At 49.8% G+C, this 22,918-nt stretch overlaps 2 protein-coding genes across 2 annotated transcripts in view; both read right to left on the bottom strand.

Moving 5' to 3' along the window:
- cux1b (cut-like homeobox 1b) overlaps positions 1 to 3,779 on the bottom strand; it is an 8,129-nt gene extending 4,350 nt beyond the window's left edge. The window contains exon 1 of the mRNA XM_076981935.1: positions 1 to 3,779. This exon is cut by the window's left edge and continues 1,452 nt beyond it. The gene's annotated coding sequence lies outside the window, so the exon portion shown is untranslated.
- Positions 3,780 to 8,737: 4,958 nt separating this feature from the next.
- The window catches only part of LOC143483371 (homeobox protein cut-like 1), an 18,221-nt gene continuing 4,040 nt past the window's right edge, over positions 8,738 to 22,918 (bottom strand). The window contains 7 exon segments of the mRNA XM_076982209.1: positions 8,738 to 9,284; positions 9,681 to 9,957; positions 12,352 to 12,424; positions 12,426 to 12,541; positions 13,107 to 13,397; positions 20,711 to 20,870; positions 22,381 to 22,644. Coding sequence (XP_076838324.1) covers positions 8,822 to 9,284; positions 9,681 to 9,957; positions 12,352 to 12,424; positions 12,426 to 12,541; positions 13,107 to 13,397; positions 20,711 to 20,870; positions 22,381 to 22,644 — 1,644 coding nt within the window. The 3' untranslated portion in view covers positions 8,738 to 8,821.

The following is a 22,918-nucleotide window of genomic DNA, read 5'->3' on the forward strand; positions in this document are numbered from 1 at the left end:
ACAGTGATATTGCTTCTCCATATTGTATAAGGGACTGTCTTACAGTGCTGAGAACAGACTACTTGACAAACAAGGAAATAAACAAACAAAAATAAAAAAACAAACATAAACATAACAGATCAAGAGAAGAATGACGAACCGAATCCCAAACCCAACACTAGGGAGAGCAGCTCTGAGTGGATTGTGGTGAGGGAAACACAAACATGCACTTTGAGTGACAACATCATAGTCCAAGCACACGCGGGGCAGGAGGCGGGGCCAACCGCAGGCCGGGGCCAATGACTGTGATGATGGGGAGGGACTTGAGTCTGTGTGTCTAAACATCCTTATGCCCTCCTAGATCTGAACCACAAAACACGGGTTTGGGTGGGTCTACGTAAGATCCGATTGATTTTATACAAAGGCCTGAATTGTGTTTTATTTGGGTAGTACCAGACCAGCAAACTAGTGAAAATTACGATGAAAAACACCGCTAAAAGAGAAATGATTTATCAAAACAAACAAACACCAACGGGCAGCTCAATTGCTGCACTCACACACAGAGCCAATCAAACGTCAGCTAAAGCTTAGCACAGTCGGGACTCTTCCACCTGCTGGTGGTGTGTGTGTGTGTGTGTGTGTGTGTGTGTGTTGCCACACACGCTGGATTCAGCCCAACACGTCTCAGCCTTGCGTAGCCTCTCACCGCACTCGCACGGACAGGAGAAGCCAAACGTCCGAGAAAGCACGTACCGAGGAGACGCGTGCGCTAGCGTCGGCGCCTTTCTCCTACGGACCGCTCAAAACGGCCGAGCGGCTTCCCAACGGCCAGCTAGGCTGCTCCAACAGTCGACACTCAAAACGGCTCAGCCCGTCCCTCAAGTGCCTGATGCTGGGCTTAAGAAAACTTCAATGTGAAGTTCCAATTTGGTAACAAAAGGGCCTCACCACAAAAGAGCTGAGAAACGAACAAAAACAACCACCTACAAACAGTATATACACAACCCACCATAGAAAACGATAGACGGATCTGAACCATAGCAGAGTCTTGGGCAATAGCTCATCTACTATTTGGCATGAATGTTCAATCTGTATCAGTACATCAAGCGTCCAACCCTCAGAGTGAGATTTCTCCTCCTGAAGGCCTTCTCGACATCACGATGTGATAAAGTTTGTACATCTAATTACAGATATAATACACATTATAGAAAGTAAGCGTGTAGGTTTTTTTTTGGACTGTGTGCATGTTTTAACCCGTTAGTAGTGAGTGCTATCAAACGCTCATGAACAACAACAAAACTATTTTCCATTAATTATATGCGAGGGTCCTCTGGCACTTTAAGGCTGTGTGTGGGTGTGGCCAAAAAAATCACCCACCCCTTTTTGTAATTATTTAAATGTATTTAAGATGGCCCACTCAATAATAAAAGTAGTATCCCAGCTTTAAAAGCATCAGCTGAAAACTGACCTTTAATAAAAAGAGCTAGAACTCTGGCAGGGAGAAGACCACAGTAAAGAGATTCACCATGAGCAGTCACACAACTGGCATTTAGTTAAACATTTACAGGCCTTAATGTTGAATTTCTTTCTCTTTTCTTATTGTAAATACAAATGATTAATGATAATCTTCGAAACAGCTTCTCACAAAATTCTGTTGACCCAGTTTAAGATAATTATCAAACTGAATGACACAAAAATAAGGTACACTAAATGACCAAGACCTCTCTCTCCCACACACACACACCTACACACACACACCCCTACACCTCAAACTGGGTCTGACTGGACAGAGCCAAAGACAACAGTGGCCAAGGGAAAAATGGAAACCATGGAAACCATGCAGTAAGAGTTGAGGAACCTCAAGCGTAGAAGGGTACGACTACGCCAGTATCATGTGATCGGTTGGCATCGTCTTCAGTGGACTACAAAAAAATAAAACACCCATAACACGTGCCAGGAGGATCCAATTAGCAGCATCGCTTTCAAGCCTACATTTCCCATCAACCCAATCATCTAGCAGTTATAACCAATCACTGGATGAGGCTTGTGAACGTAACATAAATACAACTCAGAAGCGGAACAAATACAGCTAGTAAAACGCAGTACTCAGACACTTTGTGATACAAGATGTGACCTTTTTGTACAAAAGACAGTGTTAAAAAACTTTTTAAAGATGTTGACATGAATGACATCTAGTCATATCTCACTATCAACATGAAACGTTCAATCATGTCCTTATTTGAAATAAAAGATGAGAAATTCATTTCCATATTGTCCAAAACATAGTTGCAGTGATGCTTTAAGTGAATGAAAACAGAAGCAACAATAACAAAAGGTCCAGTCTCGGTACACGTCTGCATGCAGACCAGCCACTCGAAATAGCCTTTCAAAGAATCCTCTTCATATTAAAAATTCAGTAACTACAAAACAACCGAGGTTTGGTCGTCCTCATAAACACCAGTGTCGTCTTCCGCACCTCCACCAAGATACAAGAAGGTTTCAACAAAACATACATGATCACTAACGACCACCAGGCCTACACACAATAGGATATGTTTCAGTGACACCTGTACAGCTTTGTACGACGCCATATAGAATATCTGATTCGTCTCGATAGAAAAATAACCGTAAATGGTAGATTCCTGAATTCACAAACCGCTTGTATGAAAATTGCAACCCCCACAATTCATTGTTCAGGCCCACATGTTAAAGAAAATGGAACTTGTCATAGCATTTTGACAGGGCTGCGATGGGAAAAAGCTAAAATGACACAACTGCTTTTAAAACTAGAACGTCAGATTCACTAAATGGACAAACATCGCGGCACATCCTGATGAAGACGTCCGCTCCGCTACGGCTGATCCGAGAGAATCACACTCAAAAGTCCAGAGAATCCCAGCGCGCTCCATTTACTGCGTGTGCCAGAGGTGTCGCTCTACTCGTTAAAAAAAAATAAGTACCTTTGACCTTAGTGGATTAGTGCCATACTCAAAGACACGCCCTCAAAACAAACACACAACACACGGGGGCACGGGGCAAGAGACCAACAGCAGTTTAGCGTTAATACTGGGTTATAAGATATACAGGATAAAGATCTTTAAGAGCCGCTCAATTCAGCCTTCGCCTTTTGAGGTTTTAAAGCAATTATATAAAAGGGTTTAAGTTTAAATGTAATTAGAGAAGTCCATTTTATCTTAAAAAAATAACTTAAAAAAGAAGCTTTTAATTTGTGAACTATGATAGTTTTTTTTTGTTTATTTGCCTGAGCTTAAGTTGCGTTGGTGGGGGGGGGGGTAAAGTACCAGACAGAGCGTAGAGTGGCAGCACAGACCTAAACTTCACGACCTGACGGACGCTTTCATGCTCACTAGAACCCGTTTTAATACAGTATTTGGTTTTTTTTTTCTTTTTCTCCTGTGATGGCGTAGATTTTTTTTTCTTTGAGGAACAGCAGATGATTCATGGTTTCGAGTTCTTCATCTAAATCACACAACAGAACTTTAAAGGCATCGAACCAAACCCAGACAAACACAAGCCTCTGATCAAACTTCAAAGGGGTCCATTTCAAGTCATCCGCTAAACGCAGTGTTTGTATCAGTGTATGAGCAACTTCTTATAAGCACAAAACAAAAATAAAAATTTAATCTTTCACTGACCAGTCAGTATTTAATGTAACAGCAATAACCCCAAAGAGATGTCAAAAGAAAAACACACCACACCCCAACCCCCCCCAGAGCTTCATCCAGACAACATCCTTGTTAAATTATACCACGCAATCCAATAAAACGAAGGCAGGCACAAAACCCACCCTGACCCCCCACCCACCCCCAAACACGTACTGAACTCAGACCCGTAAAAGCCCGATCAGCACAGACCCCTGTGGGTATTCTATAAGAATCAGAAGTCTCAGAAGCCCTGGGGGTAATAGTTGAGCGGATCCAGACACAAGGTGGTCCAGGCTCTCAGCAATCGGACGCTGCTTCAGAGAGCACGCTATCGATCTATCATCCTGAAAGTGCAGACGCGAATTCTGAGCATCCTCTGAGATGGAGAGGTGAAAGGTCGGGCGTAGCACCAACACTGGTGGAGATGTGGGCACTACGTTACTCCAAAACAGAAATACACCATCAGCTCAGATGGTAATTATTACAATCATCAAAAAAAAATTTTTTGATTCTCAAAAATTTACTTTTCTCATCAGAGCATCTTTAAAGTTACTGCTGAATTATAATTTTATAACACTGTGATTAAAATTTAAAGTTCAACTTTTTCCATTACATAAATGTAAGTTAGTGTTCTTAATACTACATAGTGAAGAATACAATTAATTAATGGAGCTTGTTGCATTTAACGTTTAACGAGACTGTCACAATAATTCATAAAATGAATAATGCTTAGAAGCAAAGGCACTGTGATTGGTGCTCCTCTTGTGGGCGGTGCTGTGGGACAGCTTCCAGAGACTAAGTGCACTGTGATTGGTGCTCCTCTTGTGGGCGGTGCTGTGGGACAGCTTCCAGAGACTAAGTGCACTGTGATTGGCGCTCCCCTCATGGGCGGTGCTGTGGGACAGCTTCCAGAGACAAAGTGCACTGATTAACACTGCAGGTGCTCTTTGTTTTGGACAACCTGCCAAGTCCTCCGCGGTTTGTGCTTCTTTAGGGGTGACGACCACGCCGGGGGAAACGTTTGCTGTGCAATTCCCAAGTGCGTCAGGCTGACGTAAAAGATCTGAGAAACGAACCAGCGATTTAAATTTGGACGGAAGGAAGGCAGTGAATTCTGGGCCTTGGTGGACACGAGGTTTAGAACCCAACGTAGCCACCTTGAGTACCGATGGAGACTGAGTGGAGAATTTGGCAGTAGTCTCCCAGTACGTCTCGTGGTACCTGCATCGCCACAGAGAGGGGTAAAGCGCACTGTGCAAGGTCAAAGGGCAGGGGTCATGCTAGGCACCTGGGCAGGGAGCCTTAGGCTCCACTTACAAGGGTCATTTTCAAGAATGGACATTAAAGTGGCCTCACTATTTGTGGTGTGCTCTACTCTTTAAGTGCTTGAGGAGGGAACTCATCAGCCCTGCGGGAAGCTCCACGGCTGACGGGATAATCTCAGCGGCAGGACGCAGGACTCTTTTCAGCGTCTGTACCAGGACCTCGGCAGTTTCCGTAAAGATCCTCGAGTCTTTAGTTCCGTGTTCCACGGAATTTAACGTACTGACAACGTAGTGACGATTAAACGTTTCGTCATTCCTGCCTTGTGCTTTCGAAGCCTGCTGTGAAGTGTAAGGTCAAAAGTCTTTCCAGTATAGATGAGCACAGGTTCTTACCGGGCAGCCTGGTGTCACGAGTGCGTTAGGCGGTTCAATGCGGGTGGTGCGGGAATCAGAGAGGACGCTCAGGACTCGCGCTGCTGCACTACAAGTTGTCTTGGTTGTACTTGGCCAAAACCCCACCGTGTACGGCTGCTCTCTCTGAACGCACGCGCTCTCGCCAGCAACCCCTAGTGTCTAAACCGCAACGTAGTCAAAACAGTAGCACCCCGATTCAACCGATTTGTTTAAAAAAAGAAAAAGTGAAAGGACGTCTGTCGGGGGAGGAAAAGCCAGACCACCAACACGCCCCCCCCTTTCGTCCGAACGCCACCCTACAGCGCTGCGGATAGGAACCGCCACCGCGGTCCGGTCAGCCGCAGGCCCGAGTGTTCTGGGCGGGTCTGATCCCACCACAGCAGCATGGGGGTCCGAACTGTGTTCTCTGCCTTCCATCTCTGAACAGCATAGATACAACGCCAGTGTACACAAGGCCTGAGAGGTATGAAACATGCTCGGAAAAGCAAGAACGCGTGTCCTTATCAGAGAGAGAGAGAGAGAGAAAGAGGGAGGAGGGATGGAGAGGGAGGGTGAGAGGGGGAGAAAGGGGGAGGAGAAAGAGAGAAAGGGGGAGAGGATGGAGACGGGGCAGCATAAGACAAATTCACTGTCAGAACATCAAAAGAATGTTTCGTACTACATGAGAGTAAAAGTAACGTATAAATCAGAATCAATAACAAACAAAGGTGAATAGCTTCAAAGTTAACGATAAATGCCATTGTGATCATTTAAGTGACATCATTATAATTCAAATTAATATAAACGAGTTAAAATTATTTGTAGAATTCATTAATATACAACGTATGAGAACTACATCATGTAAATATTACCCAATACTGCCGGCAGTCTATCAGTCTAAAATAGAAAAACAAACAGTTATGTAACTTGTCCTCTTAAATCCAATACACATTAAAACGAAGTCCAAAAAAGAATAAAGCACCTATAAACAAACAGAACCAAACAGAAAATCTATGATGCTTCAGGAAAGGACAATAAAAGGAGAAAAACCATAACAGGAAAAAACAGGATCAAATCGACTACTTCATTCAAAGCCTGATATTAATTATGATGATGAAAGAGCTTAAGAGAGACCAGGACTCGTGGCAGTGAGGCTCCGGTGTCCTACACCACCCAAAACATGACCTGACGGAGAAATGGAGCAGGAGGGGTCTTCAAACCTGTCCCACATATGCTATACCTCCAGAAACACACACACACGTACACACGCACACACACTCGGAGGGGGAGGCAGCGGAGTGTTTTCGAGCGGGTGGAGGGGGGGGGCGGCGGTGTCGTTGAGCGGAGGGAGTGTGTCCTGTCTGATATAACAGCAGCGTGGAAACAACCCACGGCGATGGAACACAAGGCTGCTGCGTGCGTCTGGAAAAGTCGAACCTCCAGGCCAGTCGGCCAGCACACGTGCCATGATGAAGGGGGCTTATTACACGACAACAGGCCACTAGCGACCCCAACGAGGATTTGGCATCAGCACTTCAGTGTGGAGGAAAATAATTTCTTAAGAAGTATTATCAACACTTTGGTATCTGATACTTGGTAGTCAGTGTGCTCTGTTAAAGGTAATAGGTTCAAACCATGTGAAGCATCCCAGGGTGGTCCGACGAACTCGGTGGTGTTAGGAGCAGGGTGAACACCCTTCATTGGGTCTGCTGTACTGAGCTATATCAGACCGGTCGGGAGAGACAATGGCAGGTGTTTGAGATGAACTCACAAGGACTCTGATCTCATCTCTCCAAAATCACCCACAGCATCTGCTGAGGAGCGGCAGGACGCTGAAGTTCTCACACTCGACGTGTAACTCGGCCAAACCTGCGAAGTTTACGGCTCTAAAGTGAACTGTGCATCTCTTGGCGACTTCAGACAGAATGGAAGGAAATAAAGAAAAGAACCTAAAATCAAACCTTACACAGTACCACATGAATCTACTGAAGTACTACACACCCCAGAACTACAACTCCCAGAACTACAACCCCCCTGACTCATCGGCCCAGTCCTGCTACAGCAGGCACCACCATGGTCTTGAAGTTCCTGCTGGTAACAGTGGGCTTCTCTTCTTCACCGTGTCGCGGGGCGTGAAACTTTCTGCTGACGTCTCTCTCCATCCCTGTTTCATTTTCTTTTAATAAAAGGTTTTTTTTGTTTTTGTATATTTTGTTTTTTTTTTTATATAGAATTCCTGAAGGTGATCTAATATAGAGGGCCACGCAAGATGTGGTGTGTGCACACACGCGTGTGTGTGTGTGTGTGTGTGTGTCATGGCCTGTGCGGAGTGTGTGTGTGTCTCATGGACTGTGCGGAGTGTGTGCCGTGTGCAGGGTGTGTTAAAGCTTGACTCAGCATGCACTGTAGGAGCTGGACATTTGGGACAGAACTACGTCACCCAACCACACCCACTTATCTTCTGCACCTTCCGTCCGCTTTTCGTTTTCATAAAAATTGTGAATTAAAAGTGATTTTTCTTTCCAAAGTTTTAAAACACTTTTTTTTCCCCTCTCTCTCTCTCAGGTCAATTCTCCGTTCCAAAACGTGTAATCTTGTTTCATCTGTTGTTGTCCTTTAGAGTCAGAAGACTGTGCAATCTCTTAGTGGCAACCAAACTGCTGTATAAAACCTGTTCTTCATCGGAGGAGTTCCCCGTTAAAAACAACACTGAGGCATCGCAGAGGACCGAGGCCATTAGATGACCCGCGCGGGGGGGGGACAGACGAGGACGCGCGGACAACGAAGGACGATTCTGCTCGTCCACGTCTTCCGGATCTGCCTTGCTTGGCTTCCGTCCTGGTTGTCCTCTGTAATTTCAGTCCTCTCGTATTTTGGCCAGTGAAGCAAAAATAAAGGAAAACGATGCCCTTGATTAAAAACATAACACGCGCACACAAACAGGGATTAAAAACAAAAAGAGTGTGTAACAGTAACTCGTAGGAACAGTGTGAAGAGTTGGATCTCTTAAAGGGAGGTGTGGGTCCGTGTACAAGCCCCTCCCCCTTTAAGAGTCCTAGCTGCGAGGCAGCTCAGCACTCCGGGCCGACTGCATAATGCTCGTGGTTAATGCTCAAGTGAATGTGGGCGCAGCGCAGACGTGGCCACTAGGGGGCGCCAAGGCCGACGGAACGGCTAAGTGCTTTATCTCAGTAAAAGGACCCTTAGTAAAAGTCCTCGGGCTTGGCCTGGGTTTTTTCTTCTTTCTTTCTTTCTCTCATCCTCTAGCGCCCTTATCTTCTCCTCCATGTTCTTCATTACAAACAAGAAAACAAAAACAACAACAACAACAACGTGTGTCTGTATCAAAGATGGCCGCGCCCGGCTTTGGCTACGTCCGCAGGTGGGGGGGGGCTCCTTCCTCCTGGGACAGAGGGGGGGGGGGGGGGGGGGGGGGGTCTAAGAGGGACGACGGGGGAGGGGCACGTCTTTGTGTGTAGAGCACGTGAGGAGGGAGACGGGGTACGTCTCGACCAGGTCTCAGAACTCCCATTCGGACGGCTCCTCTTTGCTCGCCGCCTTCTCCAGCCGGTGGATGATGTTGTTGAGGTTGGCCGCCTTCTTCTTGCGCAGGCTACTGTCCCTCGGGTTACGGGAGGAGGAGGAGGAGGAGGCGGAGGGCGTGGCCTCGGGGATGCCGAACAGCCCCACGCTGGGGGCGGCGCCCTGCCCGCTGGGCCCGGGGGTGTCTGCGGCTGAGGTAGTGGGTTCGCTCGGGCTGGAGGGGTGGGCCGGGGTGGCCGCTCGGGCCGGCCCCTCCTCGGTGGGCGGGGCCTTGTCGGGCTGCGTGGGTCCGCCCCGCCCCTCCGCCGGCCCGTCGGACTCGGTGCCGTCGCAGCTGTCGCCGTCGCCCGCTTTGACCGGCCGGACGGAGGGAGAACCTCCTTCACCTGACGCTGCTGCCTGGATCTCCTCTATGAAGAGTTCACGACGGATACGAGACCTGTAGGGGGGGGGGAGGGGGGGGGGAGAGAGAGGGAGAGAGGGAGGAGGGAGAGAGAGGGAGGGAGGGAGGGAGGGGGGAAGAGAGAGAGGGAGAGGGGAGAGGGGGGGAGAGAAAGAGAGAGAGAGAAAGAGAGAGAGAGAGAGAGACACACAGATTTAAGATATAAGAATTGTTACTCATATTGAATATAAACACAATGGAGTAGAAAGGCCTGACTGTATTGAAGTTGACCACGTCTCCATGACTACCGATGCTTAAGCTGTTTAATACACTACACCATCATACTGCAGTAGATGACAGCTAACGTCACGACGATGATACTTTAACACACACACACACACACACACACACACACACACACACACACACACACACACACACACACACACACACCTGTAGTTGTGGAACCAGTTGATGACGGTGCTGGTTTTGAGGTTGAGCTGACTGGCCAGCTCCTCGATGGTCTTGGGGGAGGGGTAGGGCTTCTGCTGGTAGGCCCGTTTCAGGGCCTCCTTCTCCTCCGGCGCCAGAACCACCCGCGGCTTCTTCAGCTGCTGCTGGGGGTGTGGGTGGGGCTGGGGGCTGCTGCCCTGGGCGTAGTCCCCGCCCGACAGCGCTCCATCCGCCGGCTGGGTGTCGCTCACGGAGCTGTGCCGCCTCTTCATGTAGGCTGGGGGGGGGGGGGGGGGGGGGGGGGGAGACAAGAACACGCCAGTCACACGCCAGCAGCACACGGGTCAGAACACGTGACCAACACGTAACATCACACGACAAACCTGGACCTAAACGCAGCCATTAAAAATATATCTATAAACTACGACAATAAGACGGACCACCAGGTGGCAGTATTGTACTGCTGAACTGCTGGAGCGCTTCAGTTCGGTAGATAGTTCAGAAATCATGTCGTTTAGTTTGACCGTGACCAGGTTTCCATGTTGTGGGGAGTATTTTCAGAGATTATGGTCCACATGAGATCCATAATCCATAAATCTATCTTAATGGTGATCAGGCAGACCATCTTAAAAACTACCACAGTTAAAGACTTAACGGCTTAACGGCTAAAGAAGCTACACTCTTTAGCCGTTATGGGGGTCAATTACAAATGGAAGTTTGATTAAGTAAAGTGTGTCTAGAAGAATTTGATTCAAATTCAAGTTCTGATACGTCTCAGACAGTGTCCAACACACACAGTTCCCTTTCAGACCTGGAGCGGTCATCTAGTTAATCTAGTTAAACAGCACCACTGCACTGGTGAACGGGCCCAGGTGAACGGGTCTGCTGGGGGAGTGGAGATGGTGGCAAGGTGGGGGTTTCTGGGGCAGGGACAGCCATGCTTTCATTTTTACCTTTACTTAGTCTGATTGTGTGATTTGTGTGTGACTTGTGTATTTGTCTGTATTTTGTGTAATTTGTGTGTTAACGGGCCGCCCAATGGAGGAGGGGTTCCCTTTTGAGTCTTGGTTCTCCCGAGGTTTCTTCCTATTCCCCACCATCATAGGGAGTTTTTCCTCACCACTGTCGCCTCTGGCTTGCTCATTAGGGTTCTGGACCCATAGTATTGTTAACCTTGTAAACCCTGTAAAGCGCTTTGTGACAACATGTGTTGTGAAAAGCGCTATACAAATAAACTTTGATTGATAGATTGATGCTCCACCTCGCTGCAGAACCTACCGCTGGAGTCTGGAGTGGGGAAGGATCTGGGCCAGGCAGGAGAGAGGCCTCACACCACCAGAGTGTGTGCACTCAAAGGAGGACACACACATCAGCATCGGGCTGGAGCTGCACAGAGCGTGTGTGTGTGTGTGTGTTAATGAGCTGGCCTCTGACTGTTCATGCTACAGAAAAGAGCTATAACGTCATCCTGTGCTGGAATGAAGTACTAGGCAGGTGCCTAACCACTCAGAGAGAGAGAGAGAGAGGAAGAGAGAGAGAGAGAGAGAGAGAGAGAGAGAGAGAGAGAGAGGGGTAAAGGAGGAGAGTAGGAGCACAGGAGGCAGTGAGACGTTAATGATGATGACGATGATGATGATGAACAACGGGCCGTCATATCCAATGACGGAGGAGAGACAGCGACAGCTCATGAGGAAAGACAGTGAGGAGGGAGGGAGGGAGGAGAACGTTGGAATGAAAGGAATGAAACAAGGAGAGAGGGATTGAGAGTGGTGGAAAGATGGAGAAGGAGAGAGAGGGAGGAAAGAGAGAGAGAGAGAGAGAGAGAGAGAGGGGGGGGGAAGAGGAGAGATGAGAGAGGGAGAATGCAGTGGTGTCCTTAGTTAAGTGGGGGGGTGAGCGTCCCAGGGGTGTGTGTGTGTGTGTGTGTGGTCAGGCTATCAAGCTCTGTTCTCCACCACACTGGAGAACCGTCACTGCGGTGGGTTTGCAGGTGCTGCAGACACCGGGTCAGCTCTGAACACCACACACACGTCATGGGTAGTGACCCGAGTGATGGTGGCCGATGACCTGTGGTGTCCACACACTGGCCATAAACATGATGGACACGCCGTGATCAGCGAGCGCCGTCTGGGCGGTTGTGACTGGACTCTTCCTCTCCGTCCACAGCGAGGAAGAGGAGGGTGAACTTCACAGGCAGGAGGGGGGGCGCTGTTTCACCTGCCGCATCGCTTTGTATTTACATATTTGTATTTATTTGTATTTACATATTCATATGGTGCCTAAAAGCAGCATGCGGAAGTGTGTCGGCACACGACACCCCCGACACACACACACACACACACACACACACACACACACACACACACACACACACACTCCTGACTGCTCTGGCTGCTCACATTCATGCACGTCTGCTGTGGTCCAAGTAAACAAACGTGGTAAGTGTAAAGTGGGCCTTAAACATGTTGGACGTGTACAGGATCTCAGAATAAACCCAATAAATGAAGCATGTTCAGAATTTCCTACAGGGAACTATTGGTGCTGACGCCATGCAAAAGTCCAACAACTCACCACTAGCCCCAACTCCCACACAAGCCCCACCCCCAGCCCCGCCACCCACACGATCCTCACCCCAGCCCCGCCTACCACACAAGCCCCGCCCCCATCTCACCTTTTTTCTCCATGCGTTTCATGTCCATGAGCTTCTCGACGTTTCGCGGGTCACTCAGCCACAGCTGCATGCGGGACGAATGGCTCACGGCCCTTCAGGCTCAGCTTGTGCCAGGGTTTGGGCCGGGCCAGCAGGTCCGACACGGAGCCCTGCGTGAGGCCCAGGATCGTCTCCCCGAACAGACGCTGGCCTGCAGGGTAAACACACACGCACACACAGTTATCACAACTTTTCTCCAATTTAGAAACACATATTAAAGTTTTACCTGTACTAATTATTTACATTTATTAAAAAAGGAGTAAAACCCATTAAGCTGTAATGAACACATTAACGGCTTCACAGATTCAGAGTGCTGTCTACATATTCAATCGCTGTTTGTCTACACAAGTTCAAAACGCACGGGTAAAGTTTAAAGGTCCACCTGGAGAACATCTTTCAATCGTACGATGTCCCAACCCAACAAGAAGTAGCCAGTCTGTCTATATCCCACAAGCCTTTGCTCTTCCCACAAGCCCTTGCTCTTCCCAGAGTAGGAACAGAAACGCCCGTCTGGGACCCGCACGGCTCCTCAGATGGTGAACACGAAGCCTTTTTAACAGCAGGAGTGCTACTGAGTTTTCTTTAGTATCTCGAGGGTGAAGAGTGATTGGACGGTGGCCTCTCTAGACCACACCCTGAACACCCATCTAAGCTCTAGTGCTCGTTGCTCCCCTAGAGGACATGCGGTGTAACTACACGCGAGCCCTGCGTCTCACCCAGGTTGTTATCGGTGAGAACCTCCTTGACCTTCTTGGTGATGGCGTAGGTGTCAAGTTCGGGCGACATGGCCACCATCTCCTGGATGCTGAGGGCGGAGGAACCCAGGCCGGGGAGGGGCAGGGGCGTGCCGGGCTGTGACCCCTCCGAGGGCTCCCCGGGCTGGTTCTGCTCCGACCCGGTTGCCTGCAGGCCCAGACTCTCACCCAGACTCTTCACAGACTCCTCCGCCGAGCTGAGCGGGGACTCAGGGGCCGGGCTGCAGCTGCCCGACGTCTTTGGGGTGCCTTCTGGACCGGGGAGGGGAAGAGAGAGAGAGAGAGAGAGAGAGAGAAAACAAACAAATAAACACACAAACAAGATGGAGATTCATAAAATAAAAGCAAAAAACACGGATGGTTTTTCAGGCCATTCTGAAGGTCCGGTTGGCCCAGACTGCAGGGAGGTATAACCCAAGCATGTTAACGTCAGTAAGGTGCTGAGCAAGGCAGCGTCTGCCCCGACATCATTTCTCCTGCGGTACCAACGTCTCCGCGGCACGACCAGGAACCCGATCGCACCGCCACCGTTTCCTTGGGGCGTCGCGTTACTAAGGCTGCGCACGGGCTTAATCTCTCCTGCAGAAGCGCACTCGCAGTCCAAGATCATTCTGGACCCAAATGGATCCGCTCCACTGGTTTCCCATGGTGCAATGCTCACTGTGTGCACGCCGTGACAACAGCTCTACCTGTAACAATGTCAAAGATGAAACGTGTCTTTACAAGTGTGTGTCAGAGATTGTGGTCTGACTTCAGTCAGTTGTCTAAGCGTCCTCACATATGGAGACGGGTGTATTAATATGTGAAGGTGTCGTGTATGAGGTCTGGTATATTAGCCCTTTTCCCCTCAGCAGAAGGCCCGTGTGGGTCTGGGTCTGTGCCACACAGACGTGAACATGCTTATACACACAGCTTGTGTGAAACAGCTTTCTCCGTCGTAGCATTTGGGATAAACATGTCTCTCAGGCCATAAAAGAGACTTTGTTAGCTGAATCACATATTGATTCCTTTACAAAATGCTGCATTTCCTTGATAACAAAACATGCAATTTTCTGAGGCGCTCTCCGCAGTTTCACAACAGGAGGCGAGAGGAATTCAAAGCTGAGATGTTCCATTTCTCGGCTCCCCCCCTCCCCCCCCCCCCCTCCATCTCAGCAGTCCTGTCCTGCAGGCCACAAGTGAGCAGTCACGAGAAACTGTCACTATTGATTATATTCCTGCCACACAGGCAGAGGCAGCAGAGCCCAAAGAGACAAGAGACCTACACATATACGAGAGAGAGACAGGAGACCTACACATATATAGAGGAGAGAGACAAGAGACCTACACATATATAAGAGAGAGACAAGAGACCTACACATATATAAGAGAGAGACAAGAGACCTACACATATACGAGAGGGACAAGAGACCTACACATATACGAGAGGGACAAGAGACCTACACATATATAAGAGAGAGACAAGAGACCTACATATATATAAGAGAGAGACAAGAGACCTACACATATATAAGAGAGAGACAAGAGACCTACACATATATAAGAGAGAGACAAGAGACCTACACATATACGAGAGGGACAAGAGACCTACACATATACGAGAGGGACAAGAGACCTACACATATATAAGAGAGAGACAAGAGACCTACATATATATAAGAGAGAGACAGGAGACCTACACATATATAAGAGAGAGACAAGAGACCTACACATATACGAGAGGGACAAGAGACCTACACATATACGAGAGGGACAAGAGACCTACACATATATAAGAGAGAGACAAGAGACCTACATATATATAAGAGAGAGACAAGAGACCTACACATATATAAGAGAGAGACATGGAGACAGGAGACCTACACATATATAAGAGGGAGACAAGAGACCTACACATATACGAGAGGGACAAGAGACCTACACATATACGAGAGGGACAAGAGACCTACACATATACGAGAGGGACAAGAGACCTACACATATATAAGAGAGAGACAAGAGACCTACACATATATAAGAGAGAGACAAGAGACCTACACATATACGAGAGGGACAAGAGACCTACACATATATAAGAGAGAGACAAGAGACCTACACATATATAAGAGAGAGACAAGAGACCTACACATATATAAGAGAGAGACAAGAGACCTACACATATACGAGAAGGACAAGAGACCTACACATATATAAGAGGGAGACATGGAGACAGGAGACCTACACATATATAAGAGAGAGACAAGAGACCTACACATATATAAGAGAGAGACAAGAGACCTACACATATATAAGAGGGAGACATGGAGACAGGAGACCTACACATATATAAGAGAGAGACAAGAGACCTACACATATATAAGAGGGAGACAAGAGACCTACACATATATAAGAGGGAGACAAGAGACCTACACATATACGAGAGGGACAAGAGACCTACACATATATAAGAGGGAGACATGGAGACAGGAGACCTACACATATATAAGAGAGAGACAAGAGACCTACACATATATAAGAGGGAGACGTGGAGACAGGAGACCTACACATATATAAGAGAGAGACAAGAGACCTACACATATATGAGAGAGACAAGAGACCTACACATATATGAGAGAGACAAGAGACCTACACATATATAAGAGGGAGACAAGAGACCTACACATATATAAGAGGGAGACAAGAGACCTACACATATATAAGAGGGAGACATGGAGACAGGAGACCTACACATATATAAGAGAGAGACAAGAGACCTACACATATATAAGAGGGAGACAAGAGACCTACACATATATAAGAGGGAGACAAGAGACCTACACATATATAAGAGGGAGACATGGAGACAGGAGACCTACACATATATAAGAGAGAGACAAGAGACCTACACATATATGAGAGAGACAAGAGACCTACACATATATAAGAGGGAGACAAGAGACCTACACATATATAAGAGAGAGACAAGAGACCTACACATATATAAGAGGGAGACAAGAGACCTACACATATATAAGAGGGAGACGTGGAGACAGGAGACCTACACATATATAAGAGGGAGACAAGAGACCTACACATATATAAGAGGGAGACATGGAGACAGGAGACCTACACATATATAAGAGAGAGACAAGAGACCTACACATATATGAGAGAGACAAGAGACCTACACATATATGAGGGAGACAAGAGACCTACACATATATAAGAGGGAGACATGGAGACAGGAGACCTACACATATATAAGAGAGAGACAAGAGACCTACACATATATAAGAGGGAGACGTGGAGACAGGAGACATACACATATATAAGAGGAAGACGTAGATACAGGAGACATACACATATATAAGAGGAAGACGTAGAGACAGGAGACCTACACATATATAAGAGGGACATGTAGAGACAGGAGACCTACACATATATAAGAGGGACACGTAAAGACAGGAGACATACACATATATAAGAGGGACACGTAGAGACAGGAGACCTACACATATATAAGAGGAAGACGTAGAGACAGGAGACCTACACATATATAAGAGGAAGACGTAGAGACAGGAGACCTACACATACATAAAACGGAGACGTGGAGACATACACATATATAAGAGGGACAGGTAGAGACAGGAAACATACACATATATAAGAGAAAGACGTAGAGACAGGAGACATACACAAGAGGGACACAGAGACAGGAGACCTACACATACATAAAAGGGAGACGTGGAGAAAGGCCCAACACGTCAACCTGGACAACCAACTCGTGTCCTTGTCCAGCCCCTCCCACACAAGACAGATGCCACGGTAATGACGGGGACATTCACCTCACCTGCCACAAGTTTTAATGTTGTGGCTGATGTATGTAGAAAGAGACGAATATGAATATATTCAGTATATATACAGTATATATATATATAAATAAATGTATATTTCTGGACAGCAGGGGAGACAGGAGAGCGGTCCTCTTTGATTAGGCAGTACTGCTGTGTGCTGATGTGCCGGGCCTGTCGTGCGGGGCGAGGGGGTGGGGTGGGGGTGTGTGGGGTAGGAGGCTCTCTGACAGGGTGCCACTGACCCAGGCCCGCCAGCTTCAGCACTGCTGCTAACAAGGCTGGGGACGGTCGTTTGGGTGTCGGGGGTGTGCGGCTGGGATGTGTGTGCTGGCTGCCTTCTCCTGACAGCATGTTGATACTGAAGCAAGCAGCGTATGGGAAGTGAGGACCATGAACAGGACACACACACACACACACACACACACACACACACACACACACACACACACACACACACACACACACACACACACACACACACACACAGAAAGACTTTCGTGAAAGCTCTCGTCTTCTGAAAACTAATCTGTTTTGTATGTAGGTTTTCTCCCCCTTTCATAGTTTGAATTCACATTAGTTGGTTTTGTCCACGAAGCCCACACTCCACCACCTGGGTCTCCATCACCACCTGGGTATTCTCCTCCACCACCTGGGTCTTCTCCTCCACTTCTCCTCCACCACCTGGGTCTCCTCCTCCACCACCTGGGTCTTCTCCTCCACCACCTGGGTCTCCTCCTCCACCACCTGGGTCTTCTCCTCCACCACCTGGGTCTCCTCCTCCACCACCTGGGTCTCCTCCTCCACCACCTGGGTCTTCTCCTCCACCACCTGGGTCTTCTCCTCCACCACCTGGGTCTCCTCCTCCACCCCCTGGGTCTTCTCCTCCACCACCTGGGTCTTCTCCTCCACCACCTGGGTCTCCTCCTCCACCACCTGGGTCTCCTCCTCCACCACCTGGGTCTCCTCCTCCACCACCTGGGTCTCCTCCTCCACCACCTGGGTCTCCTCCTCCACCACCTGGGTCTTCTCCTCCACCACCTGGGTCTCCTCCTCCACCACCTGGGTCTTCTCCTCCACCACCTGGGTCTTCTCCTCCACTTCTCCTCCACCACCTGGGTCTCCTCCACCACCTGGGTCTCCTCCACCACCTGGGTCTCCTCCTCCACCACCTGGGTCTTCTCCATCACCTGGGTCTTCTCCACCACCACCTGGGTCTCCTCCACCACCACCTGGGTCTCCTCCACCACCACCTGGGTCTTCTCCTCCACTTCTCCACCACCACCTGGGTCTTCTCCACCACCACCTGGGTCTTCTCCACCACCTGGGTCTCCTCCTCCACCACCTGGGTCTCCTCCACCACCACCTGGGTCTCCTCCACCACCACCTGGGTCTTCTCCTCCACTTCTCCACCATCACCTGGGTCTTCTCCTCCACCACCTGTGTTTTCTCCATCACCTGGGTCTTCTCCTCCACTTCTCCACCACCACCTGGGTCTTCTCCTCCACCACCTGGGTCTCCTCCACCACCACCTGGGTCTTCTCCTCCACCACCTGGGTCTTCTCCTCCACCACCTGGGTCTTCTCCTCCACCACCTGGGTCTTCTCCTCCACTTCTCCACCACCACCTGGGTCTCCTCCACCACCACCTGGGTCTTCTCCTCCACCACCTGGGTCTTCTCCTCCACTTCTCCACCACCACCTGGGTCTCCTCCACCACCACCTGGGTCTTCTCCTCCACTTCTCCACCACCACCTGGGTCTTCTCCACCATCACCTGGGTCTTCTGCTCCACTTCTCCACCACCACCTGGGTCTCCTCCACCACCTGGGTCTTCTCCTCCACCACCTGGGTCTTCTCCTCCACCACCTGGGTCTTCTCCTCCACCACCTGGGTCTCCTCCTCCACCACCTGGGTCTTCTCCTCCACTTCTCCACCACCACCTGGGTCTTCTCCTCCACCACCTGGGTCTTCTCCTCCACCACCTGGGTCTCCTCCACCACCACCTGGGTCTTCTCCTCCACCACCTGGGTCTTCTCCTCCACCACCTGGGTCTTCTCCTCCATCACCTGGGTCTCCTCCTCCACCACCTGTGTCTTCTCCATCACCTGGGTCTTCTGCTCCACTTCTCCACCACCACCTGGGTCTTCTCCACCACCACCTGGGTCTTCTCCTCCACCACCTGGGTCTTCTCCTCCACTTCTCCTCCACCACCTGGGTCTTCTCCTCCACTTCTCCTCCACCACCTGGGTCTCCTCCTCCACCACCTGGGTCTCCTCCTCCATCACCTGGGTCTTCTCCTCCATCACCTGGGTCTTCTCCACCCTCTCCAGAACCTGCTGTCTCCTGACTCCATGTACTGCCTGAATGTAAGAGATGCTTGTCTACCCCACCCTCGTTACTCCCACCTATTCACCGCAGGCAGTGATTGGCCGGTAATTTGCATATTAATGGGGAAGAGGCGCGGTAGGCTAAGGGGGTTTGGTAATTAGCATCAGTGTTACCATGGGCTAATTGATTTGAGCAGTGCTACCCTTTCAACAGTGATTCCTATCTGGGGCTGTATACCACCTCAGGATTGGGTTACTTCCAGAAGCCTGGAAACAAACCTCTCTACCTCCCTCTCCTGCTCGCTCTCTCTCTCTCTTCCCCCACTCTCTCCTTCTATCTCTCTACCTCACTCTCCTGCTCGCTCTCTCTTTCCCCCACTCTCTCCTTCTATCTCTCTCTACCTCCCTCTCCTGCTCGCTCCCTCTCTCTTTCCCCCACTCTCTCCTTCTATCTCTCTCTACCTCCCTCTCCCTCCTTCCCCCACTCTCTATCTCTCTACCCCTGTCTCCCTATGACCCCCCACCACACTCTCACACACACACTGGGTATACATTTGTGGGATGCGTGCATGGTGGGGGGAGGAGGGGTTGTTCAGGAGTGTGTGCCCGTGTGTGTGTGTGTATGTGTGTGTGTGTGTGTGTGTGTATGTGTGTGTATGTGTGTGTATGTGTGTGTGTGTGTGAGTGTGTGTGTGTATGTATGTGTGAGTGTGTGTGTGTATGTATGTATGTGTGAGTGTGCGTGTGTGCCCGTGTGTGTGTGCGCGTGCGTGTGTGTGTTTAGCTGGGCTGTGTGCTGTGCGTGCACACGTTGATGGCAGAAAAGTCTGGCAGAGTTCCATTTGGACCAGAACACGGTACCATGCAACACAGTCTGAACTAGCGAGCGGAGTGGCTGACAAATGAGGAAGATTTATTATGTGTGTGTGTGTGTGTGTGTGTGTGTGTGTGTGTGTGTGTGTGCACGCGCGTGCTTGACAGAAAACCAATTTGGATGTCCAGACAGACCAAGCACCAGACTCCCCAAGGACAGACTGAGTGGAGACAGATGATGACCCCGCGACCTTCAGGATATTGAAAAGTGTGTTTGGGCCGAGACGCTTTAGAGTGAGGGGCCCCTAATTCTGCTCTCCATGACGCCACAGGTAGCAGCGTCTCCGACGACAGTCCCGGCTGCCTGACCGTTACCCGAGAGACGTTGATCCCGGTCCCTTCCAGTGGGTCATCTGAGAAACGGGTCACGTGACCATCCGCATCAAAACACAACCGTCGACGGAAGAATCCTAGCCACCGTCAACATACTAGCTGTGACTACCAACACCCACCCAGTACAATCAGGCCAAACCTGTGGGAGTCGGAAGTTCGGCTCAGGGTGGGTGGGCGGAGTCGGGTCTGCTAGGGCCGTACCTTGTGTCTGGGCCGGCTGGTTCTGCGAGTTCTGGCCCAGTTCACCGTTGAGCCACAGCTGCATGCGGATGAAGGGTTCTCGACCTTTCTGGGTCAGCTTGCTCCACGGTTTGGGCCGTGACAGCATGTCACTCACACTGCCCTGAGACAGACCCAGAACCTGCATCACACACACACACACACACACACACACACACACACACACACACACACACACACACACACACACACACACACACACACAGGAGGAATGGGGGGGAGAGAGGTCACCACACTGCTAAAAACAGTAAGCACGTCCAAAAGCTCTTCAGATGCTACCAGCTCGGGCTAGACGGGGGTGGACAGGACCAGGCACGTGTGGGCAACCGGACAGAAGAGAAACCGAGAAAGGTGAGGGTCACGCACCCTTTACTCCATCTCACACGCGTGTGTGTGACCCTGTGACCCCCCCCACGCGGCGCCTGAGGTTATAGTCTCTCTGGTTCAGCTTCAGCTCCCTTGAGTGAAATGGCGTATTTCTCTCATCAGGTGGATCTCGGGGAGATCGGGAGTTCTGAGGGCTTCAGTCCAGTTGACGTGAGGAGAGGACGGCAGAACCGGGGCAGCACACGTCTCCCCGACGTCCACAAACGTGAGAGGACGCCAAGGACAGGGTGGCGTGATTTGGGGAAGGCAGGTGTGAAAGGTCACAGTACAATCTCAGCAGCGTGTGTGTGTGTGTGTGTGTGTGTGTGTGTGTGTGATGATATCTATTTACACAGTGAAATAAATCATCACTGCGGTCCAAAGCACTTACATGTTTATATGCTGCTGTGGTGTCCCAAAGCTACAGGGCTTGTGGGAGATTTTTAAATGAGATTTCTCTCAGAGTTTCACAGTAGTTAGGTACAAAATAAATAATTATAAAAAAGCCAGATGGCCCTGAATCAAAGTTGGATTTAAAACAGATATTAAAATGCATAATGAGCTACCAACATACAGGGGCTGATGGGTAAGAGAACGTGAACATCGCGTCCTTCATGTTTGCAATGAAGTCAGATCCCTGAAGCTCTCTACACAGGGCTAAACTTATAGCTGGATAACTACGTCCAGAACCAGAACCCACCAGTGTGGGAGAAAAGGCAAGTGTTATGTCTCCAGTATTTCTGCAGACATACGACTGCCTGGTATAACTGAGCAGCCTAAATGTAAATCGTTAGTTCAGATTTATCCTAATGTGCTAATTAGGTCATGCCTTGACTGCAAAAGTAAAACAAAATATGGAGATTGTGTCAAGTGGAAACTGGGTTGACAGGTTTTTTTTTTTTATTCCATGTTTTTTGTCTCCAACACGTTGGGTACAACAGCATCTGTGTAAATATGTTTTTACATAAATAACCCCGTGGCGTGTGTGTGTGTGTTGCTGGTGAGCACTTGTTTCCGAGAAGCTGAATGGGTCCGTCATTTCCGCTTAAATCACCACTCGCTTCGATGTCGTACAAACGGGTTTTTAGACGTGGACGTGGTCTAATTCGACGTGCTTGAATCTCCGCCACGTCGATCGATCGGTAAACGACGGCGAGGCGGGGACGGGAGTTAGTGAGGGGGCGGGGCGGAGGGGGGAGGAAACGTGAGGAAACGTGAGACACACAAGTGTAGAGAGACAGCGAGAGCGGCGGGGGCGTTCAGACCTTCTCTCCGAAGGAACGCTGGCATACTCCACTCTTGGCCAGCTTCTCTTTGACCCGCTGGGTGAGCTCCACCGTGTCCACCTCCCGACGGGAGAACAGCTCACTCTGCTCGGACGGCAGCGGGGCCACCGGGGCTCGCCCCACCCTGGGGGCGGGGCCCGGGGAGGGCGGGGCCGCAGCTACGCCGCTCAGCTCCAGGTAGGAGGAGCCGGCGAGGGGCCAGTCGCTCCAGTAGCGAGGGGACACGAGCAGGCGGACGGGCGTCTGGCACAGAGACACACAGAGGGGGAGGGGCCAGCGTCAGTCCGGGACGCCGTGGGAGGGGACGGCCAGGCGTGGACTTCTCCCGAACTTCACCCTGCCTTTCTACCAGACTACACCAACACTTCCCAGACGGGCCCACGCGCATGTAATCCGTCAGTAGCGAATCTACGGCTCCTTGACTCGTCTCGACACGACTGTGACGAAGGAGCTTTGAAACGAGGCTTCCTAAAGCAGCAGACGAATGTTTGGACGGTGATGATCGGGCGTGGAAGGG

This window comes from Brachyhypopomus gauderio, chromosome 19 (assembly GCF_052324685.1).
Source record: "Brachyhypopomus gauderio isolate BG-103 chromosome 19, BGAUD_0.2, whole genome shotgun sequence".
Classification (NCBI taxonomy): Eukaryota; Metazoa; Chordata; class Actinopteri; order Gymnotiformes; family Hypopomidae; genus Brachyhypopomus; species Brachyhypopomus gauderio.